At 41.4% G+C, this 26413-nt stretch overlaps 2 protein-coding genes across 2 annotated transcripts; one reads left to right on the plus strand and one right to left on the minus strand.

Annotated features, from left to right (window-relative positions):
* Positions 1-3329: 3329 nt before the first annotated feature.
* Positions 3330-19765, plus strand: PKN3 (protein kinase N3). Its single transcript, XM_019474066.1, has 21 exons — positions 3330-3606; positions 4170-4318; positions 5819-5948; positions 6062-6213; positions 6595-6790; positions 7101-7292; positions 7550-7659; positions 8144-8287; positions 9232-9307; positions 10290-10476; positions 11529-11640; positions 12638-12714; positions 14222-14288; positions 14897-14988; positions 15357-15533; positions 15623-15685; positions 16248-16324; positions 16890-17032; positions 17277-17384; positions 17958-18038; positions 18936-19765. The coding sequence occupies exons 1-21, from the start codon at positions 3363-3365 to the stop codon at positions 19146-19148; spliced, it is 2790 nt and encodes a 929-aa protein (XP_019329611.1). The 5' UTR covers positions 3330-3362; the 3' UTR covers positions 19149-19765.
* A 1008-nt stretch (positions 19766-20773) lies between these two features.
* On the minus strand, positions 20774-26179 carry ZDHHC12 (zinc finger DHHC-type containing 12). Its single transcript, XM_019474067.1, has 4 exons — positions 26054-26179; positions 24958-25044; positions 23464-23630; positions 20774-22851 (listed from the first exon to the last, which is right to left on the minus strand). The coding sequence occupies exons 1-4, from the start codon at positions 26090-26092 to the stop codon at positions 22542-22544; spliced, it is 603 nt and encodes a 200-aa protein (XP_019329612.1). The 5' UTR covers positions 26093-26179; the 3' UTR covers positions 20774-22541.
* Positions 26180-26413: the final 234 nt, after the last annotated feature.

Genomic DNA, 26413 nt, shown 5'->3' on the forward strand with positions numbered 1-26413 from the left:
TCCGCGCGCGCGAGGCGGCCCCCTCCATCCTCCCGCCGGGAAAGCAGAGCTCCCTGCTCCGTCGGAAGCCCCCGGCCCCGGGGAGGGGGCGGTGGTGGGGGGAGCAGGACTTCCCGCTGTCTCCTCCGCCTCTCGCGGTGGCCGCGCCCCGGGGAGGTGGGAGAGGCTGTGCGAAGCAGGTGGGATCCCCTAAAAATGTACCTCCTCGCCTCAGGGAAATGGGGTTCGGGCCAAGTTGGTGCCTGCTGAGGAAATCCCCTCTCGGCATCGAGGAGGTGTGGGAGGCGAGGCGGCTGCTGGGGCTGGCACCCGGGGGCCGGGGGGAGGGCAGCCAGCCTCCGTGCTGAGAAAAACATTCATTTCTGGAATAAGCTCCCCGGAGTGGAGGAGGTGCCCTGCCCTCTTTCCTTGAGGCGTTTCAAGCCTAATCTGGGAAAGAAGGGATGGAGAGACCGGCACAAAGAGCAAGCGCTCGCTGCCAGTGCTGCGGCCTGACCGGGTTCTCCCCATCTCGGTGCCTCCTGGGTTCGCTGCTTTCCACCCTTACCAGCCCTTGCGCAGCTCGGAGTTGGACAGGGGACTGGCTCCAGACAGGATTGCAATTGCCTGTTTCCAAACCTTGCAGTAGCTTTTTCTCGTAAAGAGTGAATGTGGTTAGCATGAGTCTATCGGACACAGGCCTCATCCCTACAGCACAAAGTTGCCGTGAAAGATGTGATTTAAAATGTCCTGGTGAACACGTGTGGTCTGAAGAGGGGACGGCCTCCTCATCGCTAGCTCATTATATCAAATTGTAAATCAATTTCTGTGACAGTGAAATTCTAAGGGCCAGGTCTGCTCTGGGCTTTGTGCAGGTGAAGCTCATTGCCAGGCTGGGCATAACTGAGGTGATGGGATCTCCCTGGGCTGCAATCCAAAGGACTAAGTGCAACTTTGATACTGCTGAAATTTTTGCTAGTTAGGAAGCAGTCTAGACACTTCGGTACGCAGTACAATGTGAGTCTAGCGGAAGCCCTGGGTGATTTCTGGCAGCCCCACTACAAATACCAAAAGCAAGCTAATTTAAGCTAGTGTGGGTATTTCTCTGCGAGCTGTAGATGCGTTTTGGGATTGTGTTGGAGACATACCCTGAAGGACTGACCTTCCCTGGGAACCCAAGAGCAGCTGCAGCACAGGCTGTGTCAGTATCCCAACACCCCATTGAAATTTCTGAGTCAGAAGGCAAAATGGATCAACCCAAATGCAAATTCAGCTTTCCCATCCTCCTCAGTAATAGAATATTTTATCTTCCTGGTGCAAACAATGTCAATGTTATGGCATGCTCTGATCCATAGAGGGGAAGAAGGATCCGGTAAAACATACCATGCTTACACTCTAAATATATCTAGAAAATTAGCATAGTACATTAACTGGTATTCAGACTAGCTTTTGGCACAGAGTGATGTGGAGGAAAATTGACCTGAGAACTGCCCAGACTGTACCTGTTCTCTGAATCAATACCCAGGTCCCTGTATTCATTACTCTTCATCGGCATTACTCTTGCAGCACTACTCATTCCATTGCTCTGGGCGGATCAAAGGGGGTAGATTGCTTACATTCATTTGCATAGTTTAGATAGAAAATAAATCTGTATGCTTTTTCTAATTACTTAAATGAGAATTGCAACCAACGAACTCCTTTTAGTCACTTGCTACAGACTGGATAAAGAGCTTTCTGATTTTCCAACTTACAGCTGGTAAAGGATGCCTGTGACTCAGGAACTCCATGATTCAAGTTCTTCCTCACAAAACTTTGGATGTTTTTCAAAGCTCTGGCTTAGTTCCTGGCTTTACTAGTTGGGCGAGAACTTCCTGGAATCAGGATGTTAATCTGAACCTTTTTGTTTTGTTACCAATCTGAACAACTCCTATTTTGGCTATTGTGTATCTGTTGCAGACCCAACTTGGTTTTAGGCCAACTTTAAAATAGATTTTTTTCCTTCTTTAATTATTTTGCTATTAGTCTGAAATTGTAGCAACACCTGATCAAGGATGTTTGGTTGGATCTTTGAGGTGCATAACAAAATATACTGATATGATTAAATAATTGTTTCTGTATGAGTGGCATAGGCTTTGGATGCATAGTACGCTCTTAAAGTGCAGTAATGTACCACTGGTAACACAAAACCATTGTGGTTTATTGTTGGAAATATGGTCAGCCAATGAAAGAGTGTGAAAGCAGGTCAGGGTTCCCGAGTTCTGTCTTTAGTCACTGACATGCTGTGTGACATTAAGTTGGTTAGTGCAGTGGAGCTTGACTGAGCAACGGTTTCTTTTGCATTTAAGCAGGGAGTATGCTGAGTCGTTAATGTTAGGTTATTAATTGATCTGAATGCCTTAAAGCCACTCTTCCTGTTGAAGAGAAAAGCATAATCTCTTGCTTGGATCTGTTTGTTACGGTGTTAGGTAGCATCCTCATGGATAAAGCTTTCACAGCTCCTGTCTGAGTTCAGTGCTTATTTGGTCAGTGCGATATACCTGTGCTGCTACTGCCTATACTGCGTATGTCCAGAGTCTGTAAACAGAGCATCTCTGTCCAGAGCTGTCAATGAGGCATATATCACTAGAACAAGTAGTGTTGAAAATGATGTAAAACAAAGCCCAGAACAAGCTTGAATGCTACTAATGCAACTCAAAATAATCAATGTTTTAAAGCTGCCTTACTGCCTGTAAATCACAGGCAGAATAGAGATTGAGACAACAGTCTGCTTACCTTTTCAGATACGGCAGAAAGTTAAGCTTACTCTCTTTCTTGCTCATTTGTAGAACCAGCTGTAGGTTTCACATTTTTCTTCTTCAGGGGTAACAGCTGAGAGTTAATGCATGCTTGTGACATTCCTAAAAAGCTCTAACAGGTTAGTTGGGATGTGTCTGAACAGTCGGCATCAAGACATATTCAGATAAAAATCTGTATCTACTACATCATACTAGTAAAAGTTAATGTCGATCAGAAGAAGGACAAATATTGGCTGGGCTTTGATACTTGGAGAACAAAGATGCATGTAGACATTAAATAACAAGGAGACAAGTAAGATGAAGGTTTTTCTCCATTATGGTTCAAAACCACATTAAGGCATGTTAAGATCAAAGTTGTGTTCTGTCCTCTGCAATTTAAATGTAGGTCTGGTCTTCTTGAAAATTTGGTGAAAAGATTGGCTTCAGAATTTGTGTGAACCAGTTTCTAAATGAAATGGAGTGGAATCCTCTGATGGTATTGCTATGTCATAAAAATAGTTGAACTGTGTTATCTCTAAAATCCTCTTGCGCAACACTACTTGATTGCAGGGCAGCTGTCTCTTGCAGCTGGGCAATGGTGTGAACTTAATGGATCCAAGCTTCCAGCAAAAACTGGAGGGTGAGAAGGAACTACTTCGCCGCGCTATACAGAAAGAACTGAAGATTAAAGAGGGAGCAGAAAACCTGCGCAAAGCGACAACAGACAGAAAGAATCTTGTTCATATAGAGCATGTGCTGAAATCTTCCAACCGAAAACTGGAGCAACTGCATTGGGAACTTCAGGAGCTTAATGCAAGGATTGTAATAACAGACAAAGAGGAGAGTAAGACAGGTAGGTCTTGGGTCATGATTGACAGGAAAATTGTGTTATAGTGCTTCAATATTTATATATATTGAATTGATATATTTTTCTGTTGAGGGCTCACACGCAGTGGGAGTTTCTCCTGTTGGTATTTAGTTGATGAAGTGATCCGTGCAGTAAAAAGTTGAGAATGGGGCAGTAAAGGTGAAAGGAGGCAACACGAGACATCGGTGTAGGGAGAAGACCAGCTAAGAGTGCTGGGCATGGACAATATTCAGAAGCACACTGTAGGTGGAATTGAAGAGATTTGAATAGAGTTTCTGGGCAGTTGAACATCCAAGTATCTTACAGGATGAATGAGTGAAAAATTGGAAGAGTGCTTGTTAGGACAGGTTCATTGATAAACTAAGAAATATTTACAGATATGAGCTAGAGCTTCATTTGAAACAGTGTTTTGCAGCCAGTTTTGTAGACAAGACCTTTTTGTACCTTATTTTATAGCCTAACCTTCTTTTATAGAGTCACCCATCTATAACCCAGTGAAACGACACAAGAAAAGATGACTAATGGTATTGATTGTATTGTTTGTACAGATGGATCTGCATCACCAGATCCTTGTCTCTGGGAAAGAAACCCAGACCCTATGGCAAGGAAGGTTGAAGCTCTGAAAAAGCAGCTGCATGTTGAAATGAAGGTGAAACAAGGAGCTGAGAACATGATCCAAATGTATTCAGCATCCAAGGTAAGCAAGAATAAACAACCATTTGGGAACATGGATACCTGGATCAAAATTTGTATTTAGAGTCCATACACAAACTCTCTTTGGTAATTGATGTGTGAAAGAAATTCATTTGCAAAGCTTGCTTGACTGAATCCTAGCTCTGCATTTTGGTGCTCAGCACAGTGACAGCATGTCATGTTACTGCACAGGGCAACCAATACTCCAATTCTGCATTAGACTTGCATGTTGCAGATTTCAGGAGTTTAGCAGGAATCAGCAAGGAATTGGATGGTGCATATTTCATTTGTCAAGAGCTTAAGCCAATCTATAATTACTGGAAGTTAGGAAAAGGCTTTTCTGAAAGTGTAGTTTATTCCACTTTGGCCCATGATGTGGTTGCCTATGCCTTTTTCCGAAGCATCTGGTGGTGATCACTGTTAGAGGGGAGTTATTAGACCGGACAGACGGGCATAGTCTGGCAGTTTTGATCTTTTTGGCAGTTCTTACATGGCAGATGCTGATTGTGCTTCTACTCTTGAATGTTGCTTAGCGGTATTAATGATAGAGTTGGGAATCATGTTGTTTTAACTTAGCCATGTAAATCCTTCTGTAGTCTCAGTGGAAAGTGCTAGGTGCCTAGAGAGTAGCTTGTGTTATCATTCTCGAACAGAAGAATGGCCCTTTGGAGAGATCTACCTCTCCCTACCAGCTGCAGACTCTGCATTACTTATTCAGTCTAGATGCTTAACTTAGCTGGCTGAATGCCAACAAAGAGATGTTAATGCATCTAACCTCAACACTCATAGTGACTCCAGATTAGAGGCAGAGAAAAGCATCTCATAGGAAGTGGCATGATAGAAGTGCTATCTCTAGAAAAACTGTTGCAAGCCTGTGAAGGTAGTAAGGGCGGTATAAGAGGTATATTCAGTCACTGACTTGAGGAAAGAAAGTTTAAAAAGTATTGGTATTGTACACTGAGTTGGTGTGATGTTTTGATATCACTAGGTTGTTTAGGATAGAGCACAGCATGTAGTATCACTTTATGTGAGAAAAATTTTCAGAGATGTACTGGTTTCATATTCATTCCACCTTTTGAGTTTGGCATAATCATATTTAAAAGTCAAAGGATAATTAAAAAAAAAAAATCCAAGCTTATTACGAAGCTTAATTCAGTAAGACCAGCAGTGTAGAGGGTTGTGATATTTTTATTTTTTCAAAACCTCTGCTCACAAAAGACTGTAAGCACAGTTGGCCAGTGAAGCACAAGTCTCAGTGACTGCAAGGTTTGGTATTAACTGGACATGTCCTTTACCTGTCCTTTCCCTCTACAAATGGAGATAGTGATCTCAAAGTACTTGATCCTCAGCAGTGTCTCCTTTACGTAACTGCGTATGTATGCCATTTCAGGATCATTTATGACCCTTCTTGCAGGTACCACCTCATCCTCATATGTGAACACATCATCGTAATACATTTTTAATGAACATGGTTCTCTCTCTGCATATCCTTTCTTTTTGGCAGGAGCGGAAGCTGCTGGCTACAGCTCAGCAGATGCTTCAGGACAGCAAGACAAAGATTGAAATAATCCGCATGCACATTGTGAAAGTATCTCAGTCAGCAGGAGGGATGGAAGATACAGTGGATCCAGCAGGTAAGGTGTTTTAAGTAACTGATACAGCCCAGAACAGATGCGTCCAAAGCCCCAAGATCCAGAATACTCAGTCAATTTTCACCCTTGTTATGTTTTATCTCCAAAATGGCCAGTGAGGATGGGGACCACCATCAGTGCTTTGGAGCTGCGTATTGAGGAGCTGAGACATCACCTGCGCATTGAAGCTGCTGTAGCTGAGGGGGCAAAAAATGTGCTGAAGATCCTAGGAGGGAGTCGGGTACAGGATCGCAAGTTTTTGGCTGAGGTAAGCACTTATTCAGGCCTTCTTGAGAGGATGGTTTCATGCCTCAACATTAGTGGTTTAGCATGAATGAGTAGAGTTAACCAAGAGTTACTAATTTGGGAAGTTCCCGTCTCTCTGTGAGGACAGACTGATTGGGATCACTTTCCCTTCTAGGGATAACGTTCCTTGCTTTGGTGAAATTTCTCAGGAACATCCGAAGTGACACTGACGGGGTGGTCAGGACCTATGGGAAAATATTTCGTCTTGTTCCTTTATTAGTAAGAAGTTATCTGGTCTTTTTTTGAAGCTTACTCTAGTAGCTCATAAAGGATTAATAGTACCTGGACTGGTGCTGTACATTGAAAATTTCTGCCTGCTTTCTGTTCTACTTCATATTGCTAGGCTCAGGGTCGTTTGCAAGAGTCCTCTCAGAAGATTGACCTGCTGCGCTTGTCCTTGGAACATCAGCTTACTGAGCTTTCTCCTGATCACCCAAAAAGAGCACTCATCAAGCAGGAACTAGTAAATACTTCCTCCCTGGGAGCTCAGCAAGGCAGCATCCAACCCACTTCAGTCATCAAACCTACAGCCCTTACAGGTACCATAAATCCTGCATGGCATGTTGTTGTGAGGAGGACAGAGGGAAAAATGAGTTGCAGTTCTTCTCATTGTTGTAATGCCTCTTGTTATATGGACATTTGATTTTCGAGGAACTGGACTTATTTCTTCTAGGCCAGCCAGAGCTTTCTGATCATATGGATTTGCAGTCTATTAGTCTGGGGTAGATTTGAGCTGTTAACCAAGAAATCATGAATCTGAGAAATTCTTGGACCCCTGTGAGGACAAGCTGACTGGAATCACTTCATCTTTTACATAATAATATTCTTTGCTCTCCTAAAATTCCCCAGGAACATTGGAAGTGAGACTGATGGGGTGTCAGGACCTATTGGAAAATGTTCCAGGACGTTCCCGCATGACTAGTTCTTCTCCCATCTGTGGCAGCCCAAGTGATTTGAGGTCCCTTTCCCGAACACGAGTTGGCCTGGGTATCCATGGCCGTAGTGTTGCAGGAAAGTACCTGCGGAATGAAGAGCCTTGTAGTGAGTATGGGGTTCCCTGTTGAACTGTGAGTGACATATGGGAGCATGGGGGCTTCTCATCAAGGTACTAGGTTAGCCTGGTATGAGTGTAATTATAAGAAACCTGGTTTCTGCGAAACTTAGAGAGAAAATGGATCGCATTATACCTAGTCGTCCTAGTACTCTCCTGGAAATTACATTTGATTGGGATATTCACCTTCAGCATGAGAGATTTTCTTTGGTAAAAGATTATAATCCATGTTTTCTCCTTTGTCCAGATGAGGTCCTTGCTGTGCTCAAGGTGGACAATAAAGTGGTTGGCCAAACAAACTGGGGACCAGTTAATAACCAGGCATGGGACCAGAGCTTTATCATTGAGCTGGACCGGGTAAGTCTGCCCCAGATTCCCTGTGCTGTATTTGTTTTTCCATTTCACCTTACCTGATTTGCTCATCTAGCTGCCATTCCACTTGATTCAACTCTGTTGCTGCTGTCCCCATGTCCTTTCATGTGCCAGTTATCTTAGTCTTCCTCTGAAGGCAGTGCATCTCTGGCAGAGATTCAGCCTGAACAGCATCTGTTGTCCTTCTCTCCTTATCTGAGCAGTTTTATTTCATCTTACCAGCAAAGTGGCTCTCACGGGGATTTCTGAAATGGGGAGCCAAGACAGCCATCTCCAAGAGGGTCTTTAGCTAGGAAGATCTGAGAACATCAGAGAAAGCAGGGAACAGAAGGATTAAAGAAGTTTCTTATGTGTACTGTTTAGTTTACCGGATTTTTACAACAGCATGTGTGCCATTTCCAGAGCGTGGGGCAGTATGTAACTCTTCTGCTTTTTTTTTTTCTCCCTCACTACTCACCCATCCCACTAGTCTCGTGAGCTAGAAATTGCAATTTATTGGAGAGACTGGAGAGAACTATGTGCAGTGAAGTTTTTACGTTTGGATGATTTCCTTGATAATGAACGTCATGGGATGTGCCTCTCACTTGAACCCCAAGGAATGCTTTTTGCAGAGGTATAAATGTCAGCTTTGTTTCTTTTTCAGAGAACTCTGTCTGTTTAGGGTGCGTGCCCTGACAGCAGTTGTTCAACCCAGGATACAAGGAATGGAAGGAGCAATAATCTAGAAGGGTAGAATGACACCTGAAATCCTTTTGCATCAATATCACATATAAGAATAAGGAACAACATGATATAATAGATGTACACATGCCATAGCCCGGAGTGACTCTTCAGCTGCTCCACTGTAATTATATGTGTGTGTGCTGTGAAATCTGTTGGTTTTTATTTGCTTTCATTATGAGTCATCGGTGACACTTTAATTAAACATATGGCTTAATGGTCAGAATTGAATCACAGAGACTGTAGAATCAGAGATCCACATTCCCTCTGGGTATGCTTATTTTATCATCTTTCTGAGGCATAATAGTTTGAAGTACCATCAATGAAGAGATCATCCAGATAATCCCTTAAAAGCCGCAGTACTTTCTCCTTTGTATTGTGATGACAGCTCCTGTGGTTATCTTTCCAAAAGTAGGATCTTGACCTCATGTACCAAAATTTGCCTCCTCTTCCCCCCTCCTTGATTTTTGTGGGGGTTGTTTTTGGTTTTTACTTCTGTGCCATGGGCTACTACCTTCCTTACCCTACAAATGGTTGTGTTCTTTATGCATGGCTTTACAAATTAGATTAATTTTGTTTGGGATATGAATTGGTCTTAATTCTGGGGTTTTTCTGCATTTCAGGTAGCGGAAAATTCCAACATCTAAAATCACAGTTGAAGTAACAGATGCTTAGAGGGTGAAGCTAGAATAATGCAGTCTGGAGTCTATAGGAGTGACTCCTAATTTACCAAACAGATATGAATGGAGAATTTGATGAGAGAGCAGGCATGTGTGAAAGTTTGTGTTCACAGTGTAAATGAAGAATCCTGACAAATCCCCTTTGCTTCTCTGATAGGTGATGTTCTGTAATCCTGTCATTGAGAGAAAGCCAAAATTGCAGCGACAGAAACGCATTTTCCCCAAACAGAAAGGTAAGCTGCTGGAGAACTGACTGCTTACTGTCTAGGGTGTGTAGGTGAGGTCAGGGGTTTGCACAAGCAGGCTGGCACGCACTCCTATCCCATTAAATTTGAGAGACATTAAAATGCTTGCTAATTACTGTGTGTGAGTAGGTGGGCTTTATTAGAATGTGAAAGTTTGTTCAGTCATAAAAAGTGCAGGCAGCCTGGCTGCAGCATGATGCGTAATGTGATATTGTCGTGGTGTTTCTATGCACAATTAACATTGTTAGGAAGATATAATTACGAGTTATTTAACAGACTTAGCAAGATCCAGGACTCAAGCTGTCCTAATTTAACCAGTGATGCTGTTACTGATGAACAGATATTGGAAGGTTTTCTGGAAAACTCTGAATTATAGAAGACTGTAGCATGAACAGGCTACTGATTGTCTGTCAAGTCTTTAGAGCTGGCATCTCAGATTAATAGTTTAGAGACTGGAATAGCTTGCATACTTCCTTTTTTGTCTGCAAATTCTTTCTTGTGAAGCTGAATAAGGTAAGACCTTACATACTGAGAACTCCTGGCTGTGGGGGATAAATGAGATTTTATATTTATATTCTTCAGGAAGCGGTAAAAATAATGAAAACATCCCAAATGTTTTACTCTTTTTAAGACATTTTCAGAAACTTTCTATTAACAGGCTGCATGGTTAAAATACAGTGTTGAAATAGAAGAAAACCTGACTTAAAATCAATTTTTAATGTTTTATGCAACTTCTACTTGAGGATCGTTATGATATTATATGGAGCTGAACTTAGGTGAAATAGTAGATCTGTTTCATCATCATCTTTATTAAACTTTCTTCCCTGAAAAAAAAAGCCCATTCTCCCTAGGGTGGCCTACCTTTTTGAGTAACCCATGGGTGTTTGGGCGAAAACGATAATTTAACAGTACGTGAGATTGTAATTTGTGTGTTGTAATCTCACTGGTGTTTTGACTCTGACTCCTCCAGGGAAGGAATTTCTCCGAGCTCCTCAAATGAACATAAATGTTGCTGCTTGGGGTCGCCTGATGATGAGTTTCCTCCCTCCGTGTAGTTCCATGAGCACTCTGAGTCCCCCACTTCATGACCCTGTTCACACAGACTTCTCTCCAGTTCCCCCGCAAAGTCATGTTGATTCAATGTCCAAATTGAGTAGGTAAGTCATGTTCTGAGTGTTGCTGGATGACGCTCTGGAACGGGTGTAGGATAGATCTTAAAATTCTGTTGCACCTTACTAAGGTGGAGGAAGATATTGATGTGAAAATTGTATCTGTGGAACTTAATTCAGGATTTTAAAAAAGCCAATGCTGCCTGAAACGATGTGGTTTTAGTGGGGTGCTCAGTACGCTGTGGCTAGCTCTGATTTATTGTTAGCAGTAGGACCGATTTCCAGAATTGCTGTCCTAACAAGCAGTGTGTTCCAGAGCCGGGGAACTTCAGCAGCTTTCTTTTCCTCTGCAGTAAGGTCTGTGGGCATAAAAGTGGTGATAAGTAAACACTGTGATAGGAAAAAAAACCCCAAAAGCAGATTTTCAAAAGTTATTTTATACACACAAAAAATGTACTGGTTCTTAATTCCACTCATTAAATGTCTTCACCAGTATAGTAACTGAACTCTGTGCAAGGTCACAATGTGATTGTTGTGGTAAAAATGCACTCTTCTTTCATGAGGTTACATGTACCCCAACCAGTAGCATAATGTAGCACTCAGAAGGTACATAACTAAGCTTTTAAATATGCTGTAGAAGAAAATTCTCTAAAGAGTAATTTTTAAAAATTGTTAGAATTAATTTTTAGAGAATTAGTCATTCTCTGAAAGAGGCTATTCCCTCTGATTCACAAGACCTAGAAAAGAAAAAAAATTGAGTCAACTACTGCGTTGCTGTTAAAATCAAGGCTTCCTTTAAATTCTTGACCATAGTGATTTATTTCTATACACCTATGTTTCATTAATTTTATAGCATCAGAGAGCTAGTGTTGGAATGTCAGTCTAACCATCACCAACTTAATAGCTCATTTCTTTTCATTCATTTAGGAGAGAATATGTCTTGCTGATACTTCACAGACTTGTGGTGTGAATCAGGGAGTCCTCTTGTCCAGTGTACAGGACTGAACTCAACTTTGCTGATGTTTTATGTGCTACAAAGGTGTCTGTGTACAATGTTCTGCCCTAAAGCAACCTCCTTCAATTTTGTCTTACAAATGCAGTGACTTTCCTGTGGCTAAGCTTACATTTGCTGATGAAGCGCCACCCAAGCCTCCACGCCTTTTTCTGACGGCTAACTCCAATGAATCAACACTGTCTCCTGCAGATTCTCCGGTAATCATCTGGGCTAATAGGGAGACTTTTCTTTGTTGGTTGGTATTCTTTCAAGGCCTGGTTCTTCTTATTTGTTTATTACTGGAGAAATTAACTATACTTTAGGCAGGCACCTCCTCATTAGCTGGCTGATCTCCAGGGATTCAGAATCCAGTGAGCTATTTTGGCATGGAGCCTTCACAAAAGTGTTGCACCTCTTTTTTTTTTTTATATCTTTATGTATTCTTTTTTCTCTCTTTTCTTTTTTCTCTCTTTTCTTTTTTCTCTCTTTTCTTTTTTCTCTCTTTTCTTTTTTCTCTCTTTTCTTTTTTCTCTCTTTTCTTTTTTCTCTCTTTTCTTTTTTCTCTCTTTTCTTTTTTCCTTCTCTCTTCTCTTTTTTTAAAATTTTAAGTTGCTTTTCTTGGACATGCAAAATGGGAGACAGGTCAGCATTGGGAGTTCAGGGCAAGAGTACAGAACAGATGACTGCACAGAGAAAGCAGGGAAGGAGGGCCGGCAGGCTTTTAGGATGAGATGAGGTTCTTTGTCATTAAAGAAACTGAGCAAAACCAAGAAGAGCTCTACTTTTCTGACAGGAAGGAGCAGGAAAATTGTTTTCAGCAGTATAATGGTTAATGACCTGGGTTCTACCACATCTTACCCTTTCTCATTTGGCTTTGGTGGTAGAGGAAAATGCATTCTCTGATCATTGTGACTTTTTTTGGAACATGAGATGCCTTTTTTCTAGAAAGGAAATGTTTTATCCTAGACTTTTAAAAGCATTTATTTTAAAGGGTTTGGCCCTATCAAAAAAATACTGTACATGGGAATAGTTTTGTGTGACCGTAGACAATCTGTTTTCATGCTGTTTTCCTCCAAGCAGAGGCGATGACCAACTGCAAGAACTTGTATGTGGTTGTGCTGGATCTTGACAGAGGAGAAAAGTTGGGTGTGGGTGTTCAGGTCTGACTTGGTGATTCCAGAGGATGTCACACTGTAATTTTCTTTCTGTTCCTAGTGTCTGAAGAGGCTGCATGTTGAGGAGAAGTCTTGCAGCTCTGCTCTAACAGAATGTCCAATCCAGGCATCTCCAAGGTAACTGTGGACAGCATGGGCTGTCTTGGGTCGCAGATTAAAGAGGCACTGGGCTGAAATTTTTGAGCACGCAGACTAAAATTCTGCTCAAGATATGCTTTGGTTACTCAGCAGCAGACTCTTAGTGCTGAGTGTAGACAATACCATGAAAAGTCTGCTCTGAACCTTATTTGTCCATATGTCTGCTGTGCCTTATCTGCTTATTAACCCCAATACTTGGCCTATTGATAGACTAGGCCTAAAGTAATAGATGACTTTAGTAGAAGGTAAAGTCATTTAACTGTCTTCAAGTGCTTCCTTGTGTTTGAAGTTTTATGGTGTAGCATATTTAGACGTGTCTGCATTCTAAGTAATACCTTTCAGAAACACTTTTGGCATCCCTCACACTCTTTTGTTTCTATTGATATGCAAGATACACTGTCTTTCATTACGTAGGGAGGCATAAAACAGTAAGTTGCTAGTAGTCTATGGCAGTTAGATATACACAATTTGTATGTAGCAAGGATACACAGTAGTAAATATACCAAAAACAGGACAAGTAAAAAAAATTGAATGTTGTTGAACAAATACTGACCAAAAAAGCACAAATAGCAAAATCTGTCTAAGCTGATCTTGCAGTTGAGATCATAGAATTATGTTCATAACTTCATCATCACTTTTGAGGGGTCCCATTTTCAAAACCCTGTAGTCAGGATGTAGTCAGGCACCTACCTACCTTCTCTCTGAGAAGGCTGAGGAAGGAGTTGTCCTTCATGCGTAGATACTTAGCCCCTCATTTCACTCAGTGGAGGAGTGTGGAGTGTCTGCTGTCTTTTAAAGATGATCCTGGACTAAAGCTTTTAGGGTGTGGGTTGTTTTTTTGTTTTGTTTTTTTTGTTGTTTTTTTTTTTAAATTCTTGCCAAGTAGTTCTGCAGCCTTAGTTTCCTTGGTAACACCTTGTGGCTGACATAACGTTCTATAGCATCTCTTTATTCAGCTACTTTTTTTTCAGCAACATCTTATGTCTCTTGTCTCACCATGTCTCATTTCCAATTCCTGTTTGAGAACTTCTCCTTATGCCCTTGTCCTACTAGCACTTGATACACATGTTCATGTCCGATTAACACAATTGCTGCTGAGCCTGCTGAAAGGAGTGTAGGCAAAATTGAATTTTACTGCCCCAAGGATGGGGGTCAGGGGGAACCAATCCTGTTATGGGAAGTAACAGAGAAAGCAAGCCTTGGACAGTCAGAATTGTTGCTCCTGTTGCCAGTACAGATGGAACTGCTGCCACTGGGAGCAGTTTCCTCACCTTACTGTTACCTGCTCCTTTCTTCAGTGGCAGAACAGCAGCAGCAAGCCTAACTTTTCAGGATTTCAGCCTAGGTGAGGAGTGGTTGACACAGCTGTTCACTTTCCCTTTTGCTATACAGAGCTTCTTCCCCTAACACAAATACACACTCCTTTGTTATCTGTTTATGCATCTTTTGGGTATTGTCTCAGCAATTCTTCTTTGTTTGTCTGCAGGAAAAGGACAGTTCAGCTTGAGGATTTTCACTGCATCGCCATGCTGGGACGTGGCCACTTTGGGAAGGTAGTGTACAAGTGTACACTTTGTGGAGGAGGTCAGTAGGACTGCGGTTGTGAAGATGGGCCTCTGCCTCAGAGTCTGAATAGAAACATTGCAGTACAGAAGAGATTTGTTGCAATGCAGATATACAAAACAAACCCAACCCAACCACACAAACAGCTGCTAACTCCTTTAACAGTCAAAACTCCAGAAGATTTGTGGCTTCAAAGCCTGGAGAAAACCATCCAGGGAGTGCTAAGTCATTCCATAAAGCACATCATTACCATTCTTTTCATTCTTTTCATTATCATTGTGATCACTAGTGGAATAGCTCCATTCCCAAAAACTGTGTGCATAGTTGCGTGCTGTGAGACCTCTGAGGTGCTCATAGAGCAGTTGGCCAGCTGTGATACTACTGTTTGTGAAAAGAATATAACTTACGCTGACATCCTTCTGGACTGCTGCAGCACAAGGAGCAGAAAAAAAGTGCTCCATTTCTGGAGTTACTTGAGCTTGGTTTTGAGGACAACTGTCTGGAGTGGATGGAAATAGTTTGTGTCAATGGGAGTCAAAGTAATCCAATAAAGAAATAACAGATTTGTTTGAAGTACAGCTTTTCTGTTGTCTTTCAGGTACTGCTGGCCCAATACAAGCCAACTGGGAAGCTGTATGCTATCAAAGCCTTGAAGAAAAAAGATATTATTAGGAGAGATGAAATTGATAGGTGAGCTTCGTTTAGAGATGGTACTATTGCCAGAGGCTACATTAACACACCTGTAATCAAATGTTAGTAGGTATGATGTGTACTGGTCATGGTACTATTAAGGTTAAATGTGACCTTAAGGCTTGGGTAACTAAAATCAGGAATTAGGAAACATAACAGCGCTGCTTTCTAGCTTCTGGTGGAATAACACCTGAATACTACTCTAAAACTCAAGGTTTGGAAGTACGTAAGATAAATATTGTATTAGCCCTCACTTTTTATTTCTGTAACTTAAGATGTAAAGATTTTCTTCTTCATCCTGTCTTTCTCAAAACAGGTTTTTCTGCCAAGTTTTAACATTGACGTTTTCATTCTTTGAATCCTGGCAGCTTGAACTGTGAGAAGCGAATATTTGAAGTGGTCAATTCTTCCGATCATCCGTTCCTTGTGAACATGTTTGCATGTTTCCAGACACCTCATCATGCTTGTTTTGTGATGGAATATACTCCGGGTGGTGATCTTATGATGCGCATACATGAAGATGTCTTTCCAGAGCATATGGCACAGTGAGTTAGAATTAGTCTAGTTTTCAGGTGCTATAAATTTTTAACTTGGTTCTCATAGATATTTCCTGATAACTATTTCTCTCTTTTAGGTTTTATACAGCCTGTGTAGTCTTGGGGCTCCAGTTCTTGCATGAGAAGAAAATTGTTTATAGGTAATACAGCAAAAAATAAAGTATAAGACAGTTCAGCAAATTGAAAGTTTATTTTTCCTGTAGCTGTATGTCTGGAGCTCACTATCTTGCTGGGGTTTCTAATCTTTCTGTCTGTCTGTATTTTCCCCATCACCTGTTGCTATCGGCATGTTCATCGTGCTTACAGTAAAGAAAGTCATCTAGAAGTTATTCATCTGACATGTTGCAGGTGATTCATCCTCTGTGACATGTCAATACATTCTGGGGGGCACCTGTAAGTCACTGCTTTTGTTCTTACTGTGATAGTCAAGTAATTTGTCATGCTGTTGTGGGATGCTCTTTTCCAGATGAATAAGCCCCACCCAGCTCTAAGCTGCTTTGTGAGCCTTTCGTTAAGAGGAAAATACCAATAAATTAAGGGGAATCTTCCAAATAATACATTATTTAAACCAAATGTAGACTTTACTCAATTTAGATTTTATTCTCTTTATTAATGTCTAGTTTCTACCTCTTGCAAAAAAAGATGTTGGTTGGCAATCGTCAGACATCATCCACCGTTTTCTTTCCTCTCCTTTGCCTGCAGGGACCTGAAATTGGATAATCTGCTTTTAGATGCTGAAGGATTTGTGAAGATTGCAGATTTTGGATTGTGTAAGGAAGGTGAGTGACTTTGGTGAAGCCAAAATTGAACCATCAGAACCAGTTTAGGATCTGGGCTTTAGTAAAGTGTTCACAAATACAGGTACTGAGATGGTTGTGTGTAACTTGTATTCATCCCCATCTTAAAAATAAAACAAAATCCACCAAAAAAACCCCCCAACAAACCGAACAACAAAAAAACCTCACCTGTCTGACTATGATGAACTTGGAAAGAGTACTTTGTCCTTTACTCTTCAGGAAACTTATGAAGGAGTTTACAAGGTGCTTGTTTGCTCAAAGGAGACAGAATATAGGATACTACAAAATACGTACTTGAGTAAATGAGCAATGGTTTCCATGGTTTTGCTGTTTATTTAAGTATTGTCTGTATATTTCTTATATGGACTTTTCAGAGGCCTCAGGTTTCATACTTCCTTATTGGCATTGACAAGCATTGATGAAAGCCCTTGCCCAGTTAACATTATTAGATTATAAAGTGATAATCTATGGCTTTCAGAAGGTGAGACTGCATGTGATCCATTTAGTAATATGTGCTGGATTTTACAGAAGTGTTCTTTTCCTACAGGAATAGGTTTTGGAGACCGCACAAACACCTTCTGTGGCACTCCTGAATTTCTGGCTCCAGAAGTCCTGACGGACATATCATACACTCGGGCAGTAGACTGGTGGGGATTGGGTGTACTCATTTATGAGATGCTTGTTGGTGAGGTAAGACCACCTTTCTCTAAGAGGATTTCACTAAGCAGTCTTGGGGAGACTAGTACCTGACCACCGGAGATAAAATTTTGCTGAATGTAGCCAACTATTTATTAGTACTTAAATTACATTTTTTCTCATTCATAGTGCTTGCCAAACACTAATTAATCCATACAACTCCCTGCTATTCTCATCCCTCTTTAATAGTGAGGAATGGGTGCTATGTGGATTAAATAATAAAATGTCACAATTGCAGTCACCATTCCCTGGAGATGATGAGGAAGAAGTCTTTGACAGTATTGTCAACGATGAAGTCCGGTATCCACGATTCCTTTCATCTGAGGCACTTTCTATAATCCGTAAGGTAATGGGCTTGATGGGTCTCTGGGAGCCTGAGGAATTTGCATTTACTGTGTAAGTGGATCCAGAGGGACTCTATTAGGACGAGATAGCATTTGTTTGTGTAATCTGGAGCTGCCTACACAGACTAAGGAAACATTTAAAATTTACACGTATTTTTCCTTTCCTTCTCTTTACATAAATGCTATTCTGTCTAAGGATGACTAAGCAGGCTTCTTACTGAGGTCTGTTGCTGCGAAGTCTGAAATGGAGAAATGTTGATTAAAGGGCAGGAATGTCAGAGTCATTCAGTGGAGATGGCTTGATTCAGTTTTTGAATGTGACCCAGTAGTCACAGGTGCACAATTAAGATGAGATGCTTCATGCGCTTTATAGCGGGTATCTTATTGATGTTGGCAAGTTGTTTACAAGGAACTAGGTCTGAGCTATTACTAGCAGATTATGACCTTGCTGCAAAGTGAGAATGAGAAGATACTGAGGGGTCAGTCCATCTCCTTCCTTTTGTTTTTCCTTCTGGAACATTACTTATGTGCATCCTTGTTCCAGTTGTTTACTTTTGAACTGGTATTTCCTGCAGCTTCTTCGGAAATGTCCAGAGCGTAGACTGGGAGCAGGGGAAAAAGATGCAGAAGAGATTAAAATCCAGGCCTTTTTTAAGGTAGGAACTCACGTTATCCCTCCCCTTCATCTCTTGTGTTTGAGCTGAGAGTGGTTTGCTTTCTGTTGGTATTGTGGCATATTTCCATTAGTTGTCAGTGAAATCTTAGTGGTAGCTTCTGTTGCACCTCATTGCTGTATTCAGGAATATGTGTTTCAATTCATGTTTGAAATTACATCCCCCAAGTGTGTTTTCTGGGATCTGTAGGCTTCCAGAGCCACTTTGTTATTTCCAATTGTGATGCTGCTATGTACAAATATACTTACCTTTTGAGCCATCAACAAACACCCCTTTTAAATCAAACTGCAGCAGTCAAAGGTGCTGTCTAGTGATGACAGTGATTGCCAGTCAGTCTATTTGACAGCACTTGCATTTGCAGGATATACATGAATCCTAAGAGAAATTGAGGCTAAAGACACATTTGCTTTGGGTCAAGGGTACACGTCTGTTCCAGGCAAAGGAGTTACCTTTCCTCCTTGTCATTACCCATCTGCCAGAAGTTACTAGCCTTTTAGCCCCTGGCTGGCTTTGCACTGGAGTGAGAAAAGAACTTGGATGTCAGCAGAAATCGCTGGGAAGTCCACAGATCCACCTGGCCACAGCTGCACTTCAGTTTTGTCCCTCCTAAATATAGTTTGAGCTGTAGCTTTGTTTCTTGGTGTTCTGAAGAACAGCCTTAGACTGTATGGAATCTCTGTACTACCTGGCCTACACCAACTATGCTGTTTGTTTTGGGCCTTTTTTCAATTCTCTCTCTCTCTTTTTCTCTCTCTTTTTTAAATTAGTAGCAGTAAGACATGTTGCAAATGATCTGGAAGGGGCAATCCTTCCTCTTACTTTCACATTTCATAAATAATGTTAATGTCAATCTGGCCTGTTCACTTCCTTCTCTTACAGGAAATTGACTGGGATGCCTTGTTTGCCAGGACTCTGAAGCCCCCTTTTGTGCCCACTTTAAGAGATCCGACCGACATTAGCAACTTTGATGAAGAGTTTACATCACAAAAGCCAATCCTTACTCCTCCAGAGGAGGTTGCTCTCCTAACCCGTAAGCAGCAGACTGTCTTCAAGGACTTTGACTTTGTCTCCAGACACCTTTTAGATGTTTGATTCTTGTGCTATAAGAAACAGGAACAGATTGTTACCACCTTGAGAGAGTGTAGAGAGGACTTGGCATGAGCAATGGAAAAGTCAACAGAATTCGTAGAACTGGTAGTGCTGGTGACCCCAGGACGAGAGTGCCCTGCAAGCTGAGTTAATCTACTGTGTTTTTTCAGCCTCATTTGGTGGATGGATACTGGATGTCAATTATCTTTAAAGAGTAATTAATGTTTGACTGGATGCATCTTCTGCTGCCATTGAATATAGATGGAAATTTGGAATTTAAGCTGGACTTAATTTAACTAAATCAAGTATCTCTGCAACCCAGGTTTCTCTTTGCAAAAAGCCTAAGTAAGTGGCATGGCTTTTTAAAGTTGCATAGTAGCAGGGGGGAATGGCTGATTCTCACCTATTTTCTAGAAAAGATATGCAGCATTCCCTCTTCGTAATAATTTTATGCCCATTCCCATCATAACTCTGTGTATGCCAGAGAAGGAATGGATTTTAACACAAACAAGACAATGATGTTTGGGTTTGATAATAATCCAAGTGATCTATCTTAAGGAAAAGGAGTCTCTTTCTACTTCTTTGAGGATGCTAAATCTTAGCTAGTTTTTAATGATACAAAAAAGCTACAGCTTTGCACATGCTATTATTATTTTTTTTTTAAATAAAGATAGCTTTCCTTATAATGAAATCTCAGCTTTTCATCTCCTTTGTGTTAGCTGAATGTTTCAGATCAGGGCTAACCATATTCTGCTCAACAGGCAGGATTTTATTTTTCTCTGTAAATGTCACTAGTAATATTTTCTTTCTTCCTTCCTTCCTTCCCACTGAAGTTGTCTGTGTACATGTTGCATGGTGTCATCAGCTGTCACATACAAATGATTGCAGTCAAGTTGCCTCTCCACAGATTTTATCAATGTGTGTATCCTGTATCTTTTTTGGGATAGCTAAATCACGACAGTGTTAATATCGGAAAATCAGTAAGTTAAAGGTGATTTCATCTGCCTGGTAACATATCTTGTAATAATACATGATAAGATACATTTTCTTCTCTTAAATTTGTAATGTTAGCTTGTTGGGCAAAAAAAGGAAGGGTGTCTAGAAATGAAGCATCACACTGACGACAAATACGGATGCACAGCTATTAGTCTTTCAGTTTGTCTTCAACAGAGGTAGACATTAGTTGAACTAACGCAATTGTGCTATATCTGGAGATAAGGTTCGGGTGCAGCTAGTGAGTCGTCATTATTAAATCAAGGCTGGTCTAAGTGCTTCAGAATTCAGAGAGGTAAGAGCGTATGTTTGTGCAAAACAGAAATAATTCACACTGAACCTAGATTTTCCTATTTTCAGAGCCAAGTATACCTGCTTCTGAAAATTTCTGTGTACAAATATCCTTTCAACCCCCTGCTCTGCCTTACAGCATAATGGCCCATTTAAAGCAGGATACACATTTTCCTCACCCTTGTTTGAATAGTAATGGTTGGCTTGCTGTTGGCCCCTACAGCGTGTTTTGTGAGTTTTCTTAAGGTTGAACCCTCTGTAAAGTGGTAAGTAGCACAGTGGATTGTTAGCACAGGTGAAACCTAGAACTTGGGTTCAAGGAAGGAGGCATTAAGAACCAAAAAAGGCATATTTAATCTTTTAATTTATAGTTTATAGTAAAGTAAAAAGACTGTAAATTACCATCCTGGTGCATTTAAAAGAGAATTACCAAACAGAGCAAAACTGTGTGTTTTGAGCTGTAGTACCTGCTGACAAACTTTTATCTGACTGATACCTGAAGAACCAGAAATTGCTATGTGGCAGATAAGCCATACTTTAGCAGGCACCACACCGACACAAATAAACTGCGGAATCCTTTCTGGATAGTATACCATTGTTATGAAAACAGTTCTTAGCGTTCTGATATCCCTCTGATTGATAGGAGTTTCTACCCTGAACAAACCAGACTGGATGCAGATTACAAACTCTGGAGTTGGTCACAAAAGGGATCCTTCCGCTGTTTTAAAACTACTTTTGGACTATCATGCTGTATTAGTGACTACACTATCCTTTCATGAGTGCTCATCAGCTTTAAACCCTGAGTGTATCCTACCAGCTTGCCAGATGTGCTCTTGAGCTGGTGTTAATTCCTGAGCCAAGGCAATTAAGACACAAAATAATTTTAACTAAGGCTTTGTTGTGGTGCTGTTTGTTTTTTTTTAAACAGAAAAGGGTCAGGACTAAAATTCACACCACAGCCTTTTCTGTTTTTAAAGCAAAAATTGGTCATCCCAAACTTCCTTTTAGTTCCCCATGGAAATTTGAAGTATGACCTTTTATTACAATGGAAAATAAGTAAGCTTGCTGCTATCCTAGAAAGCTATCGGCACCCCTCATCTCAATGAAACAAACAGGACGTGGAATCTTTCCTCTTGCATTGAAACTTTGTATTCTTTTATTAAAATTTTACTAGTATGTTGAGGTAGTAGTATTACCAACAGTGTTACTTGAGCTAGGCACGAAGTACCCACCTCTGCTACTGGTTCTCTCCCCACAAGCTACGGGAAAGGCCTGAGCATGAAGTTATCTGCAGAAGTAATTCCATAGGCAAGTATTACTTTTCTGTCCAAAGAAAAGTGGATGGTATCATTCTTTGCTGACTTCATTCAAAATAGTCTATGAATTGTTGACAGCACCATCAACTTAAAGAAAAAACTGTTAGGAAGCTCGTCAGGGCATCACAAAGTACAGGCTAATTATCTCATAAGCTGAATTTGGTGCCTTACTGCTGTTTCTCATGCACATTAACACTATTAAGCCTCAAATCTTTGTGAAAAGCATAAAGTTTAGGCATGTGGTCAAAATGAAATTTGCTTTTGACTGTCCAAATATTTACTCAAATATTTCTATTACGTGCCCAACACTATTGACAAAAGGCACTGCGGTTCTCACAGTGAGAACTATGTTGAAGAAAGGCCACAGGAATTATATTGATTCTGGCTGGTTTTGTCTGTAATAGCTGCTGTTCCCTAGCAGCAAAAGGAGAGGGAAACTTTGGGGAAGAGAAGTGAACATGGATGTTCACGCTACTCTTGCATCTCTTCTGGAGAGATGTGGATGTAGTTAGCAAAAGGAAGTAAATTTAGAGAGAAACCTTTGCTCAGTCCAGAAGTTAGCCCTGCTGGCCTTCCCAGAACCAGTGTCTCCCCTTTAACAGTGTTACTCGTACATAAAAAGTAACCCTGACTATCCTTGAAATGTAATTTGCAGGATGAACAGGCTGTGGAACAGGTTGCATAGCTGATGATGTACTAAAGTTCCGTGCAAGGAAACAGCAGCATTTGCGTTAGCAAAGCTTTACCCGGCAACCTGCAGATGTGTTGGCACTCTACCAGGTAGGTACTACTGTGACTAGACAGGCTCATTGTTCCTGTGAAAATAGATGTTCTCCCATGCAGTGAGGTGGCATGAACAGAAGAATCTCCAGAGATTGAGGATTACCCCTTGGTCAAAGGGATTCTCCAACTCAGAGTGTTGCAGGTAGGAGATGCGATGATGTGACATGAATTCCCAGGTGGTGGTGTTGCATGAGATCAGATAGAGGTGCGAAATAAGCAGCAGCAGGACAACAATGGTGAATATGACTATCAGGAGGAAGGACATAAGGAGGAGAATGTTGTGCTGCAGCCAGTCCCAGGACTGTTCAAAGTAGAGGCCTGACCTTTCAATTCAAAGAGAAATAAATTCATGGTTAAAGATGTAGAACTAGTTACATAAGCCAAGCAAACTTGATGGCACATTTAAGTTTGATTCGTAACTAGTGAGCTTCTGATAATCATTTACTACAGAGAGTTAATATACCATAAACTCTCTTAAGAGACTGCACCAGTAGTGACTTAGATTCTAAGAAGTTTAAAAGATGCTGGTTCCCCTGACAATTGAGAGAGACAATCATCTTCAGTTAACTCCTCTCCTGAACAGGCATACAGCTGAAACCCCGCTGGAGTTTCCAGTACTTGGATTTGTAAACAAAGACCGTATTACAGTCACTGAAGCAAAATTAGTTAGCTTTTGTACTGTTGTTAATTCTGTTAATTTAAGCTTAAAACAAAGATGAACAATGAAACCCAAATTATCAGATTCTGCTCAACTATTGATCAGCCTCGTTGTTCCTCAGCAGATTAGGGGGCTCAGAAGAGCTGATCTCCGGGATGCAAAAGAGGGTGAAGATACAAAGCCAATCCAGTCACTGCTATAAACCCTTCAGTGGGGCTCTAGAGGCACCAAGACTTTTAGCAATCTCAGAGGTCAAAGTGCTGACTCCAGGCCTTACCAAGCAACATGACCTCCCCACAGCAGAACTACAAGCTGCACGCTCAAGTAGACTATGAAGAGGGGGTGATTCTTCTCTCCTACACAGTTCTCAATCCAGGGACAGTGATGGTCGTAACGCCGTACACAGTGTTGGCACAGCTGGCAGTGCTTGGCTCGCATCGGTTGCTGCAAAACAAAACCAACCAAACACACACTGGCAATAGTCCACTAGTTCAACTCCCCGTTTGGCAGAAGACAGCATCATGCTATATCGTCTTCCTCCACAGCAGTACTGTCCCAAAAGCACTCCATTTTGAGATAACAGCACAACTTTGTTTTTTCGTTCCTAAGACAACTAACGGGGATCGTGATTCCCCTGGTACAGACCCAAATGAGTGAGATTCAAATTAAATGACTCTCCCACACTACTTCTGTCTATACATTTTCTTTATTATCTACCTATTTATAGGAAGTCCAGTGTGCAAAGGAGGGAGATAGAGCCAGCCTTTTCTGTTCAGGAAAGCATGAGCAGAGTGTGGAGGCGAAAAACTAGGACCACAGCTATTGAAGAACGTGTGCAGGGATGGGATGTCTTTATGGGACAGCACAGAGGAGGGAAGCGTCTCTACTTCTGTGTGAATACAAGACACTTGCACAGGAAAGCAGCTCGAGTACCAGGAATAGAGAAGATGAAAGATCTGGCTGAGGAAAGTAGTATGAGTGCCTCCTAGGATTTGTTCCCTGAAGCATGTATGTGTTTTGCCAGCTTTTCCTCTTGCAATAAGCTGGCTTCTCCTGGTAGATATTCTTCAGGAATTTATGGAAGTTGGGATAATGCTTGATTTTATTAAACTGATAAGGATTGCTCTGAAAATGGGCGCTTCTAGGCTTTAGGCAAGCTGTTTTAAGAGCTAATTTAATTGCTCTAATTTTTCCTTCATACTATCTTTTACAACTCAGGCTAATGTTTTGTTGTTTTTAGGCCTCCAAACAAGCTCACAGCTACCAGCGGTTCTTATAGGTCATGCTCAGCTGCTCTTCTGAGCATGATATCCTCTATCAAGATATCTTCAAAGTAACCTTTTTGACAATACTGTAAGGTCTGACTGACGTGGCAGTAAGAATGTAAATACAATTTTCCCATGGCAAAAGAAAATCCTTGGTCCTATGAGACAGCAGGGACTTGTTTCAGCCTTGGAAAAGTAGCATACATGCCAATGTCCATCACCACTACACCTTTAACTACACAATTTGTTTGGATCACTTTTCAATTCAAGACTGTATCTGAATTCAATTTGCTAGTTGTATTTACTTTTTCTGTGAGTTTTTCAGCAGGAGAGTGACCTTATGACAGAATTAATCAGATCTGCCATGCCTCCAAACCACTGAGCAGTGAGCAGCAATGATAGAGCAGGAAAACACCGGCAACAGCAGCTGAACAAAGATGTTGCCAAAAAATGTAAGCTTGCAAATCACTCATCCCACCCTCTTCTAGCGTGTTATGAATGACTACCTTCACCATGCAGTAACCACAACGCCGCATCTTAATATTACTTGGAACTTGGGGTATCACCATGCTTTGTTCTTCACTCTTGCCTGCCTACAAAAGAAAGAGAAAGGGAGTGACTAAGGACGTTTTGTGTGCTGCTGTCTGAAGCACAGCAGCTATTATCGCACTTGGCATGACTGAGCTGTCTGGATCCTTTTACTTAACAGCTACACAGTGCTGGCTATCTCTGTCATTAGGAAAGTTAAAATAATTCCTTAGAATTCCTACAGAAGCTGCTATATAAATACTGTGGCATGAAATTCTACTGCAGACAGTTAAGGTACATCGAGAGAGAACAGGCTACTGTAACCATCAAAAGAACATTTGCACAGAAGCAGAAATAATTGTGGACAAGATACCACACTGATCCCAACGCTATGCTTTGGGACAAAAATAAACAAGGTTAGACTTCACTTCCAAAGACGATAACGATGTCTTTTCAGCATAAGCATTGCTACTTATTCATAACACAGCCAACATTTACATTAATGGTGGATGATTAAAATTGATAATGCTTTTGTTCTACACAATCTGTAAGGCAGTGAACCTGGAGTAGACTACTCCTCAGTTACTGAAACTTTGCATCTCCATTTACTTCACTGCAACTTGTTTGTGTACATGTCCTCTGAGAGAGCAACAAATCTATAAACAGTTCAATAAACAGAGCTGCAGAGAGCACTTTCTTTCAGTCTTGCCATTCAATTCGGGTTTTTTGCACTTGTACCACTTAGTGGTGGTTAGCGTAACATAAGTCATGTATACATTCCATAGGGTACTGCAGCCTCTGATGCAAGAGAGGACTTATGCTCAAATGGCACAGTGCGCTTACAACAGAAGCGTGGTGTAAAAGACACACACAAAGTCTGTGAACCCTGCTGCAGTTACAGACTATGAATTGGAGACTCTTGGGCCTGATCTCTAATGGTCTGTGTATGTTTCCTTTATGGCAAGTGCAACTGAAACTGTTTCAGATTGTTCTTATCTAGAAGAGTGGGAAAAAGAAAAAAAGCCTATAGATTTTATAGCCCCAGCACTTTCTTCCATTCATGAAGTGATATACCTTTGCTTCCTCTTCAGACTTAACAAAACCCGGATCCATGAGAGACACCTTAAAGTACAGCAGGACAGAGCACAAAACCAGTAAGACGAAGATCAGTGGCTGCAGCAGCTCTCCGCGCTCCTCTTGCTTTTGCAGATCTGAAAGGTACCCCAAAAAAAAGAGAGCAGTAGTTCCTTGCAAAGCATTTAGGATTTTTCTCTCTGGCCTTAACAAAGGGGTCCCGCACCTAGGAGAAGGGGGACGGGGAGAAATCAGGGGGCGAGAGGGCGTGGGGTGAGAAGGGGAGAAACAGGTAACGGAAGGGGCTCCCGAGCGCCCCACAGCCCCCCTCTCCCCCCAGGGCTCCCCCCGCGGGCCCAG

This window comes from Aptenodytes forsteri, unplaced genomic scaffold, assembly GCF_000699145.1.
Source record: "Aptenodytes forsteri isolate BGI_AS27 unplaced genomic scaffold, ASM69914v1 Scaffold136, whole genome shotgun sequence".
Classification (NCBI taxonomy): Eukaryota; Metazoa; Chordata; class Aves; order Sphenisciformes; family Spheniscidae; genus Aptenodytes; species Aptenodytes forsteri.